We start from the raw sequence: 19623 nt of genomic DNA, 5'->3' as shown, positions 1-19623 counted from the left end.
ACAGGGAGAGAGGGAGAGAGAGAACCTTAAGCAGACCCCTCTACAGCGCAGAGCCCAATATGGGGCTCAATCTCATGACCCTGAGATCATGACCTGAACTGAAATTAAGAGTTGGAGAGTAAAAAAAAAAAAAAAGAAAAAAAAAAAGAAAAAAAAATTGAACACTTTACTGACTGAGCCACCCAGGCAACCCAAGAGTTGTTAATTTTTAACAAGTGTTCCTAATTTTGATTTTAACACGGAAATTGTAGTTTGCTCACTGGTTTTTACTGCTCAGTCCCACATTGCAGTTTACTTTTTTTTTTTTTTTAAGATTTTATTTATTTATTTGACACACAGAGATCATTTATTTGACACGCAAAGAGCCCGATGCGGGGCTCAAACCCAGGACTCCAAGATCATGACCTGAGCTGAAGGCAGAGGCCCAACCCACTGAGCCACCTAGGTGCCCCGCAGTTTACTTTTGCAATTGATTTTGTTGTCTCATTATTCTTAAGTCAGATTGAATGTAAGAACTGTAATTACTACAACGTTTATTTTCTTTAAACCTCCATATCCAAACTCCTTTGGGTATAGTGCTATACATCAGAGTGTCATGATACTTCTTTACATTACTTTGTTTTAGATTAGGACTGTAAATATCTGATTTCTTCAAGAAGTATGTAGGATTTGGAGCATTGCTGTGTGCACCTTATCATACTGTCAAAACATACTTAAAAAGTGAAATACTAAAATTTGCAAGCTTTTTCTACTATGTTGTAATAGCATTATTAATTCTGACAATAGGGGCACCTGGGTGGCTCAGTGGGTTAAGCCTCTGCCTTCTACTCAAGTCATGATCTCAGGGTCCTGGGATCGAGTCCCGCATCGGGCTCTCTGCTCAGCAGGGAGCCCGCTTTTCCCTCTCTCTGCCTGCCTCTCTGCCTATTTGTGATCTCTCTCTTTCTGTCAAATAAATAAATAAAATCTTTAGAAATAAATTTTAAAAAATACTGACAATATTAAGCTGAAGTTTCTGCCTCAAGATTTTCTATTCTTTGATTAAACTTCCAAAGTAAGATCTCTGAGAATTACTACTAGCCTAGCAGTGATTTAACTACAATTATTGAAAGAGGAAAGGGTGGCAATGTTCAGGGAGCTAAAGGAAATTAATGCCTGCTATGTAATTTTTGGTAAATTGCTTAATATTCTTGACTTATTTTCCTGTAAAATGGGGCAGTATCACTACCTGCATTACTTATCCCACAGATTTTTTTGTGAGGATTACAAATGAAAATGCATACCTTGGCATAATAATGGTATCATAGCTCATGAGTTAAAACTGAATATTAATAAAATGGAATAATGCCTATAAAAACACACATTATTCTTTCAAAAGTGTAAAGTACCATAGAAGTGCAAGGAATTACTATTATACAAGGATTAGTATTGCTCACGTCTCCCAGCAGATTATGCCTTCTGTTTCATTTGTTTGGCCATTCTATTTCTGCTTGTGGCATCTTCGTATCATCTTGCACTGTTACTTATATATCATACGTCCTTGCATTGTTTGCTTAACTGTTTTATGGTGCATGCCTATCCCAACCAGATCATAGTACTGGTTTTTTTTTTGTTTTTGTTTTTGTTTTGTTGTTGTTGTTGTTTTTGTTACTGTTGTTTTTGCTTTCCCTTCAGTACATAGTTAGTGTGAGTACACAAGGGGAGAGAGATTATTGGAGGAGGATGGGCGGACTAGAAACACCTTGGGGACAGTTAGAGGAGGGCGTCAAAACAGTGGAAAGTTACTGGGTATTTTTGAGCATATGACTAACTTGAGTTCAGCTGTGCTTTAGAAACTAGCTCCATGGCAGCGTGCAGATGGTTGGAGAAGGGAGAAAAAGGAGGCCAGTTAGAAGGTGATTACATGCTCCAGGTGAAATATAAGAAGAATTTAGGAAATGTGACAGAAGCAGAATAGACAGGTTTGGCTTTTCATTGGTTGCAGATAGTGAAGGAAAGAAGTGCACAGTGCCTCCTAGGTATTTTGTCAAGGCGACTGAGCAACGAAAAACAAATGGTTAAGGACATATTTTCTGTGTATATGCATGAAGGATAGAGGTGGGTATTGATAGTACTGATTAGTATTGGTTCTTTCTTTACATCCATTTTACATAACACAATTGCAGACATTTTGACTTCTCTTTGATCTTGTCTTAGTCCATTCAGGCTGCTATAACAAAGTACCATAAACTGTGGTTAAAAATTTCTCACAGTTTTGAATATTGGAAGTCCAATATCACAATGCCAGGCAATTTAGAATCTGGTGAAGACCCACTTCCTGGTTCATAGATGGGTGTTTTCTTGTTGTGTTCTCAACATGCAAAAGTAGAGGGAGCTCTCTGTATTTTTTTTTCTTTTTTTGGGGGGGGTGGTCTTTTTAAAAAGGGTACTAATTCTATTCATGAGGATTTTGCTTAATTACCTAACGACCTAAATATCACCTTAGGGCCCCATCTCCTAATACCATCACGTTGGGGATTAGGATTTCAACATAGAATTTTGGGGAACACAAATATTTGGTTGATAGCAGTTCTTTAGGAGCAATTCACTGTTTTTCAGACATTACATGTTAACAAGTGCTTCTTCTTCTTCTTCTTTTTTTTAAAAGATTTTATTTATTTATTTGACAGAGATCACAAGTAGGCAGAGTGGTGGTGGGGGGGGGGGAGCAGGCTCCCTGCCAAGCAGAGAGCCCAACGCGACATGGTGTTCCATCCCAGGACCCTGAGATCAGGACCCCAGCAGAAGGCAGAGGCCCAAGGCAGTGAGCCACCCAGGCGCCCCAATAAATGCTTCTGACTACAATAACCTTAGTATTTAGGTTTATTTCTGTTCTCAACAGCTTTTTGAAATCTATTTTAAGAAAAAACAAAGGGATTCAATGGGTGGTTAAATTTTGTTAAGATCGAGTTCTTGCACTATAAAAGCCCCCACTTTCAATGTCTTGCCACACTAGACCAGCTCAAGGACAGTATGGAAGAAAGTAACATATAATTAACAGCTAACCCATACTTAAAGAAAATAAAGTAAGTACTACCTCTGTTCTTCATTTCCCTAATGAGGTAACTAAGAAAGGCTCCTGAGTAAACTAAAAGTGAGTCAAGCACAGAAGGGCAAGAACACAATGCATATTCAGTTGCCATTTTTTTTTTAAAGATTTTATTTACTTAACAGAGAGAGATCACAAGTAGATGGAGAGGCAGGCAGAGAGAGAGAGAGAGAGAGAGAGAGAGAGAGAGAGAAGCAGGCTCCCTGCTGAGCAGAGAGCCCGATGCGGGACTCGATCGCAGGACCCTGAGATCATGACCTGAGCCGAAGGCAGCGGCTTAACCCACTGAGCCACCCAGGCGCCCTTCAGTTGCCATTTTATCTTTCATCCTAGGACACCGTTCTGTTCCCTCTCCTTTCACTTCTAAAATTTTAAAATTAAAATTTTCAAGAAGCAAAAAGAAACGGAGATGTTGCCCCAGGCGGGGTTAATGTAGCAGGACAGGGTGCAGGTCTTCTTTCTCCAGCTGACACACGGGTGAAAGGGTAGTTGCCTAGGAGGCTCCTAGGATGAACTTGGGGCCTGGGAGGCGCCGGACCCCCTGGGTCGGGTCCGCTCCGCTGGGGTAAGGCGAGGCGCTGGGAGCAGCTTTTGTCCAGGACGGTGAGCTCTGCGGACCCAAGACCGACAGGAGGCGACGGCAGGCAAACAGAGCGACCTCGTAGAGGTCGCTGTGCTCAGTAACTCCTTCCTGCCCTTTTTCTTAACGTCCTTCCCGTTTGGTGCCTTGGGCGCGGCTCCCCGTAGCACCCCCGCCCGCCCTCGGGTGACGGGCGGCAGCAGCAGAGACACAGCCAGCTTGCAGCTCACCGCCCGCGTCCTGGGATTCCCAGCGGCCGCGGCGGCGGCGGCGGCGGCACGCCTGCGCACAGCCCGGGTCACGCGCGCGGCGCGGGGGCGGGCCGGCGCCCGCGGGGCTGTCATTCGCGGCGCGCACCGCCGCCCTCAGCAGCGCCGGGCGGTTCCGGCTCCTCCCTCTCCCGGTGCCTCAGCCCCACCATGGTGCTGGAGTCGGTGGTCGCGGACTTGCTGAACCGCTTCCTGGGGGACTATGTGGAGAACCTCAACAAGTCCCAGCTGAAGCTGGGGATCTGGGGCGGTAAGCGAGAGGGTGCGGCCGGTGGGCTGCGGCGCTGGCGAAGGGGCCCACGCTGCGGGCTCCTCTTGCCCGGACCCAGCCCGGGCCCGGCTCCCTCCGCCGCCCGAGACTCCGCCTCCGGGGAGGGCCCTCGGCTGCCCCCCCCCACCCCGGGGCGGCAGGTGCGCGATGCCGGGAGGCCTGTGCCCGCTTCCGCCGCCGCGGTGTCCCGGGTACCAGCCTGGGGTGGGGAGAGGCTGCAGGGTCGTGCTCGCGCTGCCCGAGTTCCCGCCTTCCGCGTCCCGGAGGCGGTCTCCCAGCTCTGTCCCGCCGTGCCCTCCTCGGAGGGTCCTCTCGCTGCCCTCAGTCTGGCCCCGTTGGCTCCACGGGGCTTTCTCCTCCAGCACCGCGTGCAGTGGGGATGGCTGCGTGGTCACACACGCCTAATAAAGTGGCACCAAGGAAGAAGAAAAAGGAAATTGCGTTTCGCAGTTAACCTTCTCTTGGCATTTTATGGCGAGCAGGACCTGGCTTCCTTCTTTTTAGGATTGCAGGATTGGGGCAGGGATCTGTGTTGGCCCTGGAAGATCATTCCTACAGGCCTGTTTAGTATGGCTTCTTACAGTACTTTGAGCTTTTGAGAAGACGACTTCTTCCCTTAATATTTACTTCACCTCAGTAGGAGATGACTTTCAGTTTTGTTTTGGATGATAGAAAAAAATAATTCAAGCCACGACAGGCATCATCATTAATTAGGTGTATGCCCCAAACACAAACGTTTCTGTCCTCAACACTGAGTGTTTAGAAGTAGTAAGTAGTATGTTTGCACACTTTTCAGAAAAGATTATTTGCACTGATAATGCATATTAAGCTTTGGGGATCTTGGGGATACAGTTTCACACTACAAGAGACTTTTGGGAGTTTTGTCAGCTTTGGAAGGAAATTCAAAGAACTACTCAAATGGATGGAACTGCTTTTAATTTAGTCAACAAATAGTTACAGACCCACGCTGTCCGATAGGGTGGCCATCAGCCCTGCGGCTCTTAGGCACTTGAAATGTAGTGAGTGTGAATTGAGACTTGCTATTAAGTCTGAAATGAGGTGGAGTTTTGAAAATAGTAGGAAAAAGAGTGTAAGATCTCAATCTTTCATGTTGATTATATGTTGAAATAGTAATTATATTGGGTTAAGTACAGTGTATTATTAAAATTCATTCCCCCGTTTCTTTTTCCTTTTTTAAAAAAACTTGGTTCCTGAAATTTATAATTGCATATGTGAACCATATATTTATACTGAGCAGTGTTGTTACAGAGCCAGGAGTACTGCCCTGGTTGGGGAGGAGCCTTTTTGGATAGGTCGCTGATCATTTGATTGGTTCTGTGTGGTTTGCCCAACACTACATCCTTTGTGTGCCCTCCCCCAACGCTAATAAAATGCAGGAGAAAGAGAAGTAAAGGAGGAGACCTTAGAGGAATTAAATTTCTGGTGCCTTCTGTAGGAGCCAACTCTTTCTTCAGAATACTGTTGAATACAAATTATTCTTCTTAGTCCGTAAACATTATTATTATTATTAAGATTTTTATTTATTTGAGGTAGAAAGTGAGGGACCACCGGCAAGGTGAGGGGCAGAAGAAGAAGCAAGCTCTGCACTGAGTAAAGAGCCCCCTGTGGGGCTCAATCCTAGGAATCTGGGATCATGACCCCATCAGAAGGCAGACACTTAACTGACTGAGCCACCCAGGCTCCCCTCTAGTCTGTAAACATTATTGGAAATCTGAAAAGGGACTGGGCTAGCATTTAGGAAACATGGGTTCTAGGTTGTTGTGTTGGATAAACCACTAGCCTTTCTTCTTGTTAGTTTCTTCATCGTACTTTAGACTTTAAAAGGAAAAAAAATCATACCAAATAATATAATATTCCCACGTGGTCACTGCTCAAAATCACCTGCCAAGTTAAAACGGTGTGCCCTATTTATGTCAGATTTATTTTTAAAGAAACAAAGTTTATGGGTATATTCAAAGATTTCTTCTCTACCAAATTTTTCTATCCTTTTTCTTTAAAATTGGAAGTTGGAATAAGTATCATATGAGGGGCCTTCCAGTGCCAGTACTCTGATTTTAGTTGTACGTGTTTTTACTATGAAATTGTGAACTATGCTTCCTGGGGATTTTGAACTTTTTCACATCTGAAATTAAAGCGCCACAATATTATGTCATTTATTCCTCTCTTTCTTAGTGGACTTTATTTTCTTTCACCTCATTTTCTTTCTTTTAGAATGAGGTATGCTGCCAATGGCAAACTCACTTTATAATAAGCCTCAGAAAAGAAACTCCTTTCTTTCAGGAATTGTATCCATTAGAAGTCTAATCTGGGATTCCCTCAGTTTTATCAACCTACATCTCTGCTTCTGTGAAGTGTTGCCACCATTTATTTTTGTGGTTGTTATTAAGGAAAGTTTTATAGATATTATTCAGTGTATTTTATGACACTAATTCTCCCACTGAAAAAGAAAGGCGAGATATGTGAGTTATTTTTCTGCTCTGAAAATATTCCTGAAGAAATGTATCTTTAACCTTTTGTGGTAAACAAGTGGGTATGTTAATGGAATAGCTGATATTTATGACATCCATAATACAAATTTTATAAACAATTGAAATTTATATATTCTTATTTGAAAACTATTTGTTGTAGTAAATAAGGTTTATGTGTCATAAACCTTGGCTGTTTCCATTTTTTCTGTTGTTAAATTTTCACATCTTGGGATGCCTGGTGGCTCAGTCGATTAAGTGTCTGCCTTCGGCTCAGGTCATGATCCCAGTGTCCTGGGATCAAGTCCCACATGGGGCTCCTTGCTCAACGGAGAGCCTGCTTCTCTCTCTCTGCCTGCCACTTCCCCTGCTTGTGTGCTCGCTTTCTCTCTGACAAATAAATCTATAAAAAATTATTTTTCACATCCTGAGAAAAGAATTCAACCTGTGAAAATTTTACAGGGCTGATCTTACTATTCTTTAGAAACACATGGAAAACTAAAGTGATACTTCTTAACTGGAATATTTGACTAGGCTAAAGCGGTGATTTTTAACTGTCTGAGACATTTTTGGTTGTCACATTTAGTAGCAGAGTTGTGCTACTAGGATCTAATGGGCATACTGCTGTAGCATACTGCTACACCCTGCAATGAATAGGAATAGGACAGCTCCTCACAACAAAGAATTATCTAGCTTAAAATATTTGTTGAGAAACTCAGCTCTGAGGAGAATATTGAGATTGACTTTTTCATTTTTTTTTAGATTTTTTTTCTTTTTTAAAAAGATTTTATTTATTTATTTAACAGAGAGAGAGAGAGAGAGATCACAAGTAGGCAGAGACAGGGGGTGGGGGGGATCAGGCTCCCCACTGAGCAGAGAGTCCAATGTGGGGCTCAATCCCAGGACCCTGAGATTATGACCGGAGCTGAAGGCAGAGGCTTAACCCACTGAGCCCCCCAGGCGCCCCTGTCTTCTTCATTTTTAAGGGACCTTCTGGGTGCTGAACACAATGTAGTAAGAAGTGAAAAAGAACTTAGAGAATGTGTATGCCTCATGAAATTTACAGTTTAAGAAGGAAACATGTCTTAAGTGATTGAAAGGTATCATCTTGGTAAGAATGCAAAATGATGTCAGGAAGTAGTTTCAAAAGTCTAAATATTGTGTAGACAATTTGAAAAGGATTGTGTGCATTTATTCATACATACATAGACATTCACAGTGAAATTCATGATGAACAAAAAGTTGTAGAATAAAAAGGATGAGGAAATTTTATTTGAAAGTCTAGAAACAGGAAGTATACTATGGAAATTGCCTTTAAATTGGAGAAGCCAAAAAAAAAAGCTGTCTTTTTCTTTTTTCTGTTTTTATTCTTTTCTTTCTTTTTTTTTTTTTAATTTTATTTATTAATTTGACAGAGAGAAATCACAAGTAGATGGAGAGGCAGCCAGAGAGAGAGAGAGATAGGGAAGCAGGCTCCCCGCTGAGCAGAGTCGGTCCCAGGACCCTGAGATCATGACCTGAGCCGAAGGCAGTGGCTTAACCCACTGAGCCACCCAGGTGCCCCTCTTTTATTTTTTTGATTGATTTATTTTTTTAAGATTTTTTTTTTTTAAAGATTTTATTTATTTATTTGACAGAGAGAAATTACAAGTACACTGAGAGGCAGGCAGAGAGAGAGAGAGAAGGAAGCAGGCTCCCCGCTGAGCAGAGAGCCCGATGCGGGACTCGATCCCAGGACCCCGAGATCATGACCTGAGCCGAAGGCAACGGCTCAACCCACTGAGCCACCCAGGTGCCCCAAGATTTTGTTTTTTTATTTGACACAGAAAGAAGGAGCACAAGCAGGGGGAGCAGCAAAGGGAGAGGGAGAAGCAGGCTCTCCTTTGAGCAGGGAGCCCGATGTACACCTGGAACGCAGTGTGGGCCTGGATCCCAGGCCCATGGGATCATAACCTCAATCGAAATCAGATGCTTAACGACTAAGCCACCTAAGCACCCCTGTTTTTATTCTTTCAAAGATTTTTTTTTTTTAATGCCAAACAATTCCTGTGTGTGTGTTTAAGATTTTATTTATTTATTTGTCAGAGAGTGAGAGAGCACAAGGTGGGGGAGCAGCAAACAGAGGGAGAAGCAGGCTCCCTGCTGAGCTAGGAGCACTGACTAGGAGGGACTCAATCCCAGGACCCTGGCTGGGATCATGACCTGAGCCAAAGGCAGACAGTTACCCTACTGAGCCACCCAGGCGTCCCAATTCCCAATACAGTGATTTAAGTTGAATATCTTTTAAAAAACCTTGTTGTAGGAAAATGAGGCCCTGATTATTTACTAACTGTGGGACCTGTAGCAAAACATTTTAATTCTTTAAGCCTCATTTTCCTTATCTGTAAAATGAGGAAATAGCACTGTGTTTGGGACTAAATGATTTGAAAATCCTTTGTACTTATAATTGTTAAATTGTTAATACTGATAGTAATATGACAAACAAACCTGGCTGAGTTATGAAAATAGCTTGCTTTGTTTTATTTTCATGAATATGTTTCTTCTAGGCTTTATTTAAACTTAGGGTTTTCATATTCTGTAGTTTGACAGTTTGGTATAGCGCTAACACAACACATCTAAACACTTATTTTCCAAACTTCTTAAAAAAAACCCCATTTACATTTGAATTTAACTTAAAATACTTATATTTTATATAAGTATATATACTTATATCCCAGCAGGTTTGTAAGTCAGGTTTTCAAAGGCTCAGAAAAATATGTGGTGGCATGTTGCTTGCTTGTTCAGTTAGGAAGGGTTTTGTTCTCTAGAAACTGATACCTAAAATAAATTGTACAGCCCTTAGCCATTTGAGCTGTGTCCAGGATATAATTGTTTTAAGAGTAACATGTTTTTGAAAAGGTATGTTGAAATGCCTTATCTTTTGCAACTTGATTTAAGTAGTATTAAGCAATGTAGAATCTTGTCAGTTTGATTTTTCGAAATGTTTTACTATGGAATGTCAGCAGGAAAATCCTTCATTCCGAATTCTCACTTCCATTTGATGGGTAGAGTATACAAGAGGCTGGGATGTATTGACTCCAGGGAGTGGCTACAGTGACCAGGGATAGAAGCCAGGTGGAGTGCCCACAGAGTTCGTAGCTCTGCAAACCATGCTGAGCCCGTGCTGATGACTGTGCTGTCCTTCACCTCAGGCCTGACACTTTTCCGCCAGCTGCCAGATACTGTTGGGAGTAGAGCAGCTTAAGGAAAGAGGGATCTAATTCCATCTTTGATACTGCCTAGTTATGTGGCTTTTGGCAAGTCATTGACAAGTGACTCCTAGTTTCTTGTCTGTAAATGAGGTGGTTAGGCAAGGTCATCTCTTCTGGCTTTTAACCTTTGTGATTTGAACAAGGCCAGAGCAGAGTGATCTCCTTCATTAGTTGTCTTTGTGCCTCTTGCTCTTCTTACACAGTGGGAAATTATGATCACGGCATCTTTCCTCTTTGTTCTTCATTCAGAATGGTGAGGGAAGAGTCACAGTCGTGAAAGTGAAATGTTACAAATTCAAATCTAATATTTTACATTGTCCTAACTGGTAGCTGTAGAGTAGCTTGAGAATACGGGAAAAAGTAGGCCTCTTTGCTTCTTTTTAACCTTGACAAATAAAACATAGCCGTATCAAGATATTTCTAAACTTGTAGAGGAATTCTTTTTTTGCCCTTTCCTCCCAGCCAGCACCTGGTGTAGTGAAGGCCACATTTGTCAGTAGCTTGTTCTATATATAGCATGTAAAATAAATAACAAAGTTCAGTATTGTAATACATATTTAGGTTCAGTTATTATCAAGGCAATGCTTAAAAACTTAATTTGAAAATAACCTTGCCACCCTTTTAAAAGCATCATAGATTAAAAATTCCTCCCTTTTCCAGAAAAAAAAAAAAAACTGGAGGTTGGTAGTTTGATAACCATTTTGCTTGGAAGCTCTGCTACACTACTCGTTTATGAGATCCCTGAAATGTTCCTGAAAGGGAGAAAGTTGGTAATCTGGCAGCTTTCCACCTTTCTTTGCCAAGACTTCCTATTAGAACAGGGAAATGGAAAGAGTAAGAGTCAATTGTTTCCTCTCACGATGTCTCCCAAGACAAAGTCTCTAAACTATTAAAGGGAGTTCTGTGGGAGGTGCCTACATGGCTCTGTTGGAGGAGGGAGGGGCAGAGGAGAGTGACAAAAGTGTGACTCTTGATCTTGGGATTGTGTTTCAAGCCCCACATGAGGTATAGGGATTACTTAAATAAATCTTACAAGAAAAAGGAGCCTGTTAACTAAATTAGTTAATTTGGGTTGAATGGAAATGTTCAATTGAAATGAATTGCTACAATAGTTTCTTCAGTATTCTTTACTAAAACAATGGTTATTAAAATAATTTGATTTATGCTTTGAAAAACCGTTCAGTCATTTACATTAGTTCACTTTTTGAGAATGAGTATGTCTCAGTATTTTGATATACTTTCAAGTAATGAGTCTGTGATACATAAAGGAAACAAAATAAATATATAGCATTAAATTTTTTTTAATGTTTTATTTTTTTTTAAATGTTTTATTTATTTATTTGACAGACAGAGATCACAAGTAGAGGGAGAGGTAGGCAGAGAGAGAGAGAGAGGAAGCTGGCTCCCCACCGCAGAGAGCCTGATGCGGGGCTCGATCCCAGAACCCTGAGATCATGACCAGAGCCGAAGGCAGAGGCCTTAACCCACTGAGCCACCCAGGCGTCCCAGCATTATGAATTTTTTTTTATTGTTTTATAATATGCAAAACTAGTTTCATGGAGTAGGCATGGCATTTTTGTTTGTTGGGCTGTTTTGTTTTATTTTTAAACAGTTTTAAATTAATATCTGTTTTATGTTAACAACATTGACCAGGGAGTCAGGAGACCGAGGTTTTATTGCACTGCTACACAATAATTGTATGATTTTAGATAAACCACCTGATATTTTTAGGCTTTATTTTTCTCATATGTAAAGTGAGCAGGAATTAGGTTTAAAGATCTTTATGCTTCTGAATAGTTATAACTTATGAATTTATGTCTTTGTTTTTGGAAAAATGTAGATTTATGAAAAGTACTATGATGACCATCTCCTGCTTCTGTGTTTTCCACTGTGCCACTCTCCTTTCTTCTGATAATCCTCCTAACATAAACCTTGACTCTATCCTTTTTTACTGGTTTTGTCCTTGTTAGGTTTACTGATTTTAGTTTCCCTTTTGGTTTGGGATTTTTTTCACACTCTTAAAATGCAAAGACCAAAAGTGGATCCACCAACTACACAGGCCTCTCAATGTATGGCATTTTTTCTCCACAAAGAAGATAGAATTATTTTCAGAATTAAGATTCTCTACCCATTCTGCTCTGCTCTTTGGGAGACAGTGTGATATTCTGAGCAAAACACTGGGCATCAGAAAATTTGAGCCCTGGCTCTACCACTTACTAGGTTGACATAGTGTCCTTAGGCCAGTCATTTAGCCTTCCTGTGCCTCAGTTTCTTTTGCTTGATGTCTTCTATGTCCTGTCTCCTTCAATGGAAGATCAAGAAAGGTAGCTCAAAGAGTGTTTTCTGAAATAGAACGATTTTATGTTCTTTTCTTTTTAAAAAAGATTTTATTTATTTATTTGACAAACAGTGAGAGAGGGGACACACAAGCAGGGGGAGTGGGAGAGGGAGGAGGTTTCTTGCTGAGCAGAAAGCCTGATGTGGGGCTTGATCCCAGGACCCTGGGATCATGACCTGAGCCAAAGGCAGACACTTAACAACTGAGCCACCCAGGCGCGCTTCTCAATTTTAGTTCTTATTGTAGTTGTCCTACTCTAGTATAATATGCATTCTAAATCAATTATGTCAGTGTTTATTGAGCTTCTACTATGAGGAGAATCAGTAAGGAATTTATAATCAAGTTGGGGATTTAGGTAGTTAAGTACCATAAGAAAGATATAGCTAAACTTCTGTGAAAGTTCAGACAGATTATTTCTGCCTGGAAGTATTTAACATCAGTACTGTCTTTCTTCATTTATTTTGTAAGCTATTAGGTGCTTTAGAATCCATTCTTGAATTTAGGCTTGTTTCATATTATGCCAGTACCATTTCATTTGTATTCCTAAATGTACTAAGTTGGTTGTTTTCTTTAATTTAGCAACATTTCTTTTTTTTTTTTAAAGATTTTATTTATTTATTTGACAGATAGAGATCACAAGTAGTTAGAGAGGCAAGCAGAGAGAGAGAGGGAGGAGGAAGCAGGCTCCCTGCCGAGCAGAGAGCCCGATGCGGGACTCGATCCCAGGACCCTGAGATCATGACCTGAGCCGAAGGCAGCGGCTTAACCCACTGAGCCACCCAGGCGCCCCTGCAACATTTCTTTTTCTATTGTATTTTTTTGAGGTGACTCCAACTCTGCTTACCTTGGTGTCACTTGCTAATTTAATGGATTTACTATCATTTTCATCTTCTGGTTCATTAGTAAAGATTATTAGATAAATTTTGATCCAGGTACTTCTGAAAATACTCTTTATGATTAACTTTGGGGCACTTGGGTGGCTTGGTTGGTTGGGCGTCTGCCATCAACTCAGGTCATGATCCCATGGTCCTGGATTGGAGTCCTGTGTCTGGCTCCCTGCTCAGTGGGGAGTCTGCTTCTCCCTCTGCCCCTCCCCCTGCTTGTGAAGTGCTCTAGCTCTCTTTCCTCTAGCAAGAATAAATAAATAAATAAATATTTAAGATTAACTATGGAACTCTATGTGTGACTCCCTAACTATGTATGCTCATCAAAATAATTTTAGTTTATTACTGAGAATCATAATGTGAGAATGAGAAACCTCTTCTGAAACGCAGACTGTACTTACTGCTTACTCTCACTCTTTAGGCCTGTCAGTTCATCATAAAGGGGAAACACTTCATAGAACTTCCTTCCTTGTCTATCACCATTGTCTCCATGGAACTTTTCCATGGGATTAGAGACACCTGATTGTGGAACTGGCTTTAGTGCCCTTCTTGCTGTCAGTGTTAAGTTTATCTAGTTTATCCATCTCCAATTCATTCTTTTTCTTGTTTGTTTTTTAAAGTTTTTTTTCTTAAAGATTTTATTTATTTCTTTGACAGAGAGAGAGATAGCAAGCAGGCAGAGCAGCAGGCAGAGAGGGGGGGAAGCAAGCTCCCCGCTGAGCAGAGAGCCCGATGCTGGGCTCAATCCCAGGACCCTGAGATCATGACCTGAGCTGAAGGCAGAGGCTCAACCCACTGAGCCACCCAGGCGCCCCTGTTTTTTAAAGTTTTGACTCGAATATTTACCCTTTCTCCAGATTTTCAGGAACTTTGGTCTCTGTTCTTAGCCCTGTGATCTGGCTATAGCAATAAAGTTATTTGTTTATATATGGAATTATTATGCTATCTTGAAGTAGAACAGGAAATTAAATATTAACTTTTCCTTACTATCCAGTTAAATATAAAATGGTTGATATTTAGGAGGGGGTCTGCTTTAATCTTAGTCTTATAAATTATTTTTTATATAAACAGAATTTCTGACATTCCGAGGTTAGGCAGTTCAACTCCTGCATATATATCTGCAGAAAAGCAGGCAGTTGAGTGGAAGAATACATGTTAGCACAGTGCATAACCTAGATAAAGCACTCAGCTGCTGGTTGAATGAATGCACTTTCACCCTGGTGTTAATCTGCAATTTGCTACTGTTCCTCCCCTTTTCTTTGTACTGAGGCTAGTGGCTCCTCCTTCAGTGCAAATAACTTATAGAATGTGTCATTCTTATTTCGTTGTTATATTTACTGTTTGTTAGATAGCATTCACATTTTTCAGAGAGGGAATATGCATTTGTTTGCTAAACCATAAGCAGAAATAAGATTTTTTTAAATGCTTCTCTAAGTAAGTTGACTATTAGATATAAGAGGAATGTATATAAAATATATTGAGCTCCTATTGATGTTAGAAGTTACCTGTGCTTTGTTTTCCATTTTTATTATAATTTATATAATTTAAAATAAAAATCATATTTAATTACTATAAAAACTTAAAAAACCTAAAAAAAATTAATTAAAAAAATCCTTAATCCTGTTAACAATAATCTCTTTGTCTGACTTTCTAAGAATACTTGTTTAACTCTGTTAGCCATTGGTAGTTTTCAGTATTTCACTTTTAAATACCACCTATTCATTGAAGAATCAAAGTGCCACTGTGCTAGAAACAGCCTACTTTTTATAAGCACATTCATATTTTTACATATATTATGTTAGTGTCTTAATAATTATTTTAAAAATTACTTCATATCTAATGCAGATTTTTCATGAGAACTCTTGGTGACTCTTGACCCATGAGTGGGGAATCACTGGGTTGATGAATCCAGATTCATGAGCAAGTTCACAAGTCTCTATATGGGTCTTAGATCTTGTTAAACTAGTTTGGATTGCTTCCAATATGTACTAACATTTGTGCAGTTTACTTCTTTTGTCTTGAATAGAGTTCCTAGTTGTAATTATTTATAATTCATTTTCTGAAGGAATTAAATCCAGGAATATTTTTATTTTTTATGTAATTTTTGCACATAATACTTCCTTTTTTTACCCCCATGAATACCAAGTTTAATCGAAATTCCCTTGTCTAGAGAGGAAGATATGAGCTGAGAGAATAGGATCAAAGTAACAGTACTGGTCATACACATAATACTTCTTTTTTTTTTTTTTTTTTTTTTAAAGATTTTATTTATTCATCAGAGAGAGAGAGGGAGAGAGAGTGAGCACAGGCAGACAGAATGGCAGGCAGAGGCAGAGGGAGAAGCAGGCTCCCTGCTGAGCAAGGAGCCCGATGTGGGACTCGATCCCAGGACGCTGGGATCATGACCTGAGCCGAAGGCAGCTGCTTAACCAACTGAGCCACCCAGGCGTCCCTACACATAATACTTCTTAAGGACCTTTTTTCCCCCCAGTTCCAGAACACATGTCTGTTTTCTACAACAGCTTTACCCCTGCATTTGGTCTGTGATACCATCTTGTCAATTCTACCTATAACTTCTTACTCTGACTTTGCCTTTTTGACCCTGAAGTTACTATTTCAGGTTTTAATTTCTACTTAGTATATTTTTCTTTTTCTTTCTTTCTCTTCCTTCCTTCCTTTCTCTCACTTGAGATAGAGCACGTATAAGCAGGGAGAAGGGCAGAGGGAGAGGGAGAGAGAATCTTTTTTTTTTTTTTAATTAAATTTAATTTTTTTTCAGTGTTCTAAAATTCATTGTTTATGCACCACACCCAGTGCTCCATGCAATATGTGCCCTCCGTAATACCCACCACTTGGCTCCCCCAACCTCCCACCCCCCCACCCCTTCAAAACCCTCAGATTGTTTTTTAGAGTCCATAGTCTCTCATGGTTCATCTCCCCTTCCAATTTCCTTCAACTCCTTTCGCTACTCCATCTACCCATGTCCTCCGTGTTATTTGTTATGCTCCCCAAATAAGTGAAACCGTATGATAATTGACTCTCTCTGCTTGACCTACTTCACTCAGCATAATCTCTTCCAGTCCCATCCATGTTGATACAAAAGTTGGGTATTCATTCTTTCTGATGGATGCATAATACTCCATAGTGTATATGGACCACATCTTCCTTATCCATTTGTCCATTGAAGGGCATTTTGGTTCTTTCCACAGTTTGGTGACTGTGGCCATTGTTGCTGTAAACATTGGGGTACAGATTGCCCTTTTTTTTTTTTTTTAAGATTTTATTTATTAATTTGACAGACAGAGATCACAAGTAGGCAGAGAAGCAGGCAGAGAGAGAGGGAGAAGCAGGTTCCCTGCTGAACAGAGAGCCCGATGCGGGGCTTGATCCCAGGACCCTGGGATCATGACCTGAGCTGAAGGCAGAGGCTTTAACCCACTGAGCCACCCAGGCGCCCCCAGATGGCCCTTCTTTTCACTACATCTGTATCTTTGGGGCAAATACCCAGTAGTGCAATTGCAGGGTCAGGGTAACTCTATTTTTTTCTTAAGGAATATCCACACTGTTTTCCAAACTGGCTGCACCAACTTGCATTCCTACCAACATTGTAAGAGGGTTTGAGGGGGAGAGAATCTTAAGCAGACTCCTGGGCAACAGGGTGATGCAGGGCAACACAGGCTTGATCTCAGGACCCTGTGATGATGATATGAGCAAAAATCAAGAGTCAAATACTTAACAGACTGAGCCACCCAGACCCCCCCTTTTCTTTAGTGTATTGTAGAAACTGCTTGACTGCCTATATTATTTCCATTTCTTCCTATTACAATGTATTTTCTTCCCTATTGTGAGGCTTCTCTCATTTTTTTGCAGCTTTCAGCAGTTTATTTTAGATAACAAATGAACTTTATTATATGGAAATAACCACTCTGATCATAAGATGTCTAGTCTTACAGTTGTTTTCTTTGTATGTGTGCATATATACTCTTTATATCAGATTGGATCAATCTGGGCTTGCCCCCTTTTTAAAAAGTTAATATTCTCCCATATCTGTCTAATTTTTTGCTCTATATTATAGATGTATTATGATTTATGCCTTCTTCTTGGAAATTCAGTTCTTTAGGTTCCCTCTCCCTCCACTCTCCCTCCTTCCTATTCATCCATTGTTTCTGCCCTTTTAACCAGTACTGCAATATCCTTGTAGCTAAATTGTTTGGACAGATCCATGGTTATTTCTTAGAGGAGCAGAGTAATGGTTCTAAAATACAGCTCTGATTTTGTCATCCTTTTATACATTTTTCATCTCTGTGTTGTGACCAATCTGAACTTTTCATCCTAAAAATTCTTTGTTAGTCTGGCTTCTGCCAACCTCTCTGACTTTATCTCCTATTTTTTTTTTTTCTCACACCCTCTAGCTACACTAAACCACATGTGGTTTCTAAAATGTGTCTTACTCATGCATGTGTATTTGCTCTCTTTTCTTATCCACCTGGTAAATATTTCATTGGCCTTCTAGCCAAGACTTTGGTGGGAAGTTCTTGATCTCCTTAGGCAGTTAGGTTTCTCCTTCTTTGCATCTCTGCACTCTTCTATTGGAATGCCACTAGAATATTTCTAAAATTTTAGAAATTTGGTCTCCTTTGCTAGGCTGTGAGCTCCGTAATAGCAGGGATGTTGTTCTTCTCATCTCTCTCTTTTCAGCACCTAACTCATAGGAAGAGTTTTTTGTTTGAAAAAAATCTGAGATCTGGGAAAAGTACATCTTTAACAATAGCATAAAAGAATTAAATATTCTTTTTAGTTCACTCCAAAGGACTGTGATGGAAAAATTACTTGTTCAAAAAATACTTGTGGGTAGCATAGAAAGCATTGTATTTTTTTAAAGAAATTTTTATTTATTTATATATTAGAGAGAGAGTGAGAGAGAGTACAGGAGAGGGGAGGGTCAGAAGGAGAAGCATACTCCCTGCTGAGCAGAGAGCCTGATGTAGGACTCGATCCCAGGACTTCAGGATCATGACCTGAGCCAAAGGTAGTCATTAACCAACTGAGCCATCTAGGTGCCCAAAAGTATAGTATTTTTATTTTTTTTTTTTTTTTTTTTTTTTTTTAAGATTTTATTTATTTATTTGACAGAGAGAAATCACAAGTAGTCGGAGAGGCAGGCAGAGAGAGAGAGACGGAAGCAGGCTCCCTGCTGAGCAGAGAGCCCGATGCGGGACTCGATCCCAGGACCCTGAGATCATGACCTGAGCCGAAGGCAGCGGCTTAACCCACTGAGCCACCCAGGCGCCCGCAAAAGTATAGTATTTTTAAAAATATAAATGTGTCATGAGTGATTAAGAAAATATATAACTGAATAACTCATGCTTACATTTAATAGTGAAGAATAGTTTTATTAACCTTTAGAGAATTTAAGTGAAATGGAAACCTTTTTCTTTTGGTTCGGTTTTTATGTAAGTAAGAATATTTAAGTATATTATATCAACAAATGTAAGTACAGCCTTTAAAACTGGAGTCATGTAATCTTACCATAATGGCTTTAGATTTAAGAAGAATTGGATGAGTTAACATTAGAACAGTGGGGGCATCTGGCTGGCTCATTTGGTAGAGTAGTGACTCTTGATCTTGGGGTCATGAGTTCGAGCCCCATATTGGGGTATAGAGTTTACTTTAAAAAAAAAAAGGTAACTTTAGAACCATAAACAATAATCATTGGGAAGATGCCATGTTTGGAGTTTCAAAAGACTAACATTATATTCCTGTAAAAAATGTTCATTGATAGCATAATTAAGGAGAGAATCCTGTGTTACAATATGATTGATCTGTTCTAATAGTCATCTATTTATGTCCTTTTTATCTTTCTTTTTTTTGTTTTGTTTTGAGGTTTTTTGCTTAGTCATTCAAAATGATAGGTATTTTCTTTGGTTCTGGAGTTCTTTAGTCTGAGAGTCTCCACATTCTTTCTCATTGTCTACTTGAATGTTAGCCAGTTTAAGTATTTTGTAATTTCTTTTGTCCTGGGCTAACCTACATATATATACTACCATTTGCATATATAGCAACACTTTGTGTTAGTGGCTGCTTAAGTTCTTGAAGTTTGCTTTTCTTACCTATTGTCTTCTTAACTCTTAGCATAGTGTCATAGTGTTTCATACTGCATTATGACAGGCTATACTAATTGATATTTTAACTTCATATTTTTCCTCCCCCGCCCTTTTTTTTTTAAAGGTAATGTGGCTTTAGATAACCTACAGATAAAAGAAAATGCTCTGGTAAGTTTTCAAACTATGTTGATCACTCAGTTAATTTGGTAAACTTTCAGAAATTCTTGGTTACTTGGTATCTGGTACCAGGTACCAGATAAAGTGATTGAGTCACTCAGAGAAGGATTACTTTTTGAACTGTTTCCTTTAGGAGAATCTGAGATTAAAATTAGATTTTTTTTTTCCTGTTGAT

General features: G+C 40.0%; 1 protein-coding gene across 3 annotated transcripts in view; it reads left to right on the top strand.

Annotated features, from left to right (window-relative positions):
• The first annotated feature begins 3996 nt into the window (after positions 1-3996).
• Positions 3997-19623, top strand: part of VPS13C (vacuolar protein sorting 13 homolog C) — a 179445-nt gene continuing 163818 nt past the window's right edge. For 2 of the 3 annotated variants that reach the window (XM_045067510.1, XM_045067509.1), the window contains exons 1-2: positions 3998-4187; positions 19396-19439. In XM_045067510.1, the coding sequence (XP_044923445.1) occupies positions 4088-4187; positions 19396-19439 (144 nt within the window). In that variant the 5' untranslated portion in view covers positions 3998-4087. Of the gene's footprint in view, positions 4188-19395; positions 19440-19623 lie in introns of all 3 variants that reach the window. The other variant, XM_045067511.1, reaches the window with a different exon arrangement.

Source organism: Mustela putorius, unplaced genomic scaffold (genome assembly GCF_011764305.1).
Source record: "Mustela putorius furo isolate JIRA1106 unplaced genomic scaffold, ASM1176430v1.1 tig00003896_pilon_pilon_pilon, whole genome shotgun sequence".
Classification (NCBI taxonomy): Eukaryota; Metazoa; Chordata; class Mammalia; order Carnivora; family Mustelidae; genus Mustela; species Mustela putorius.
This window is presented reverse-complemented; position numbering and strand designations above follow the sequence as displayed.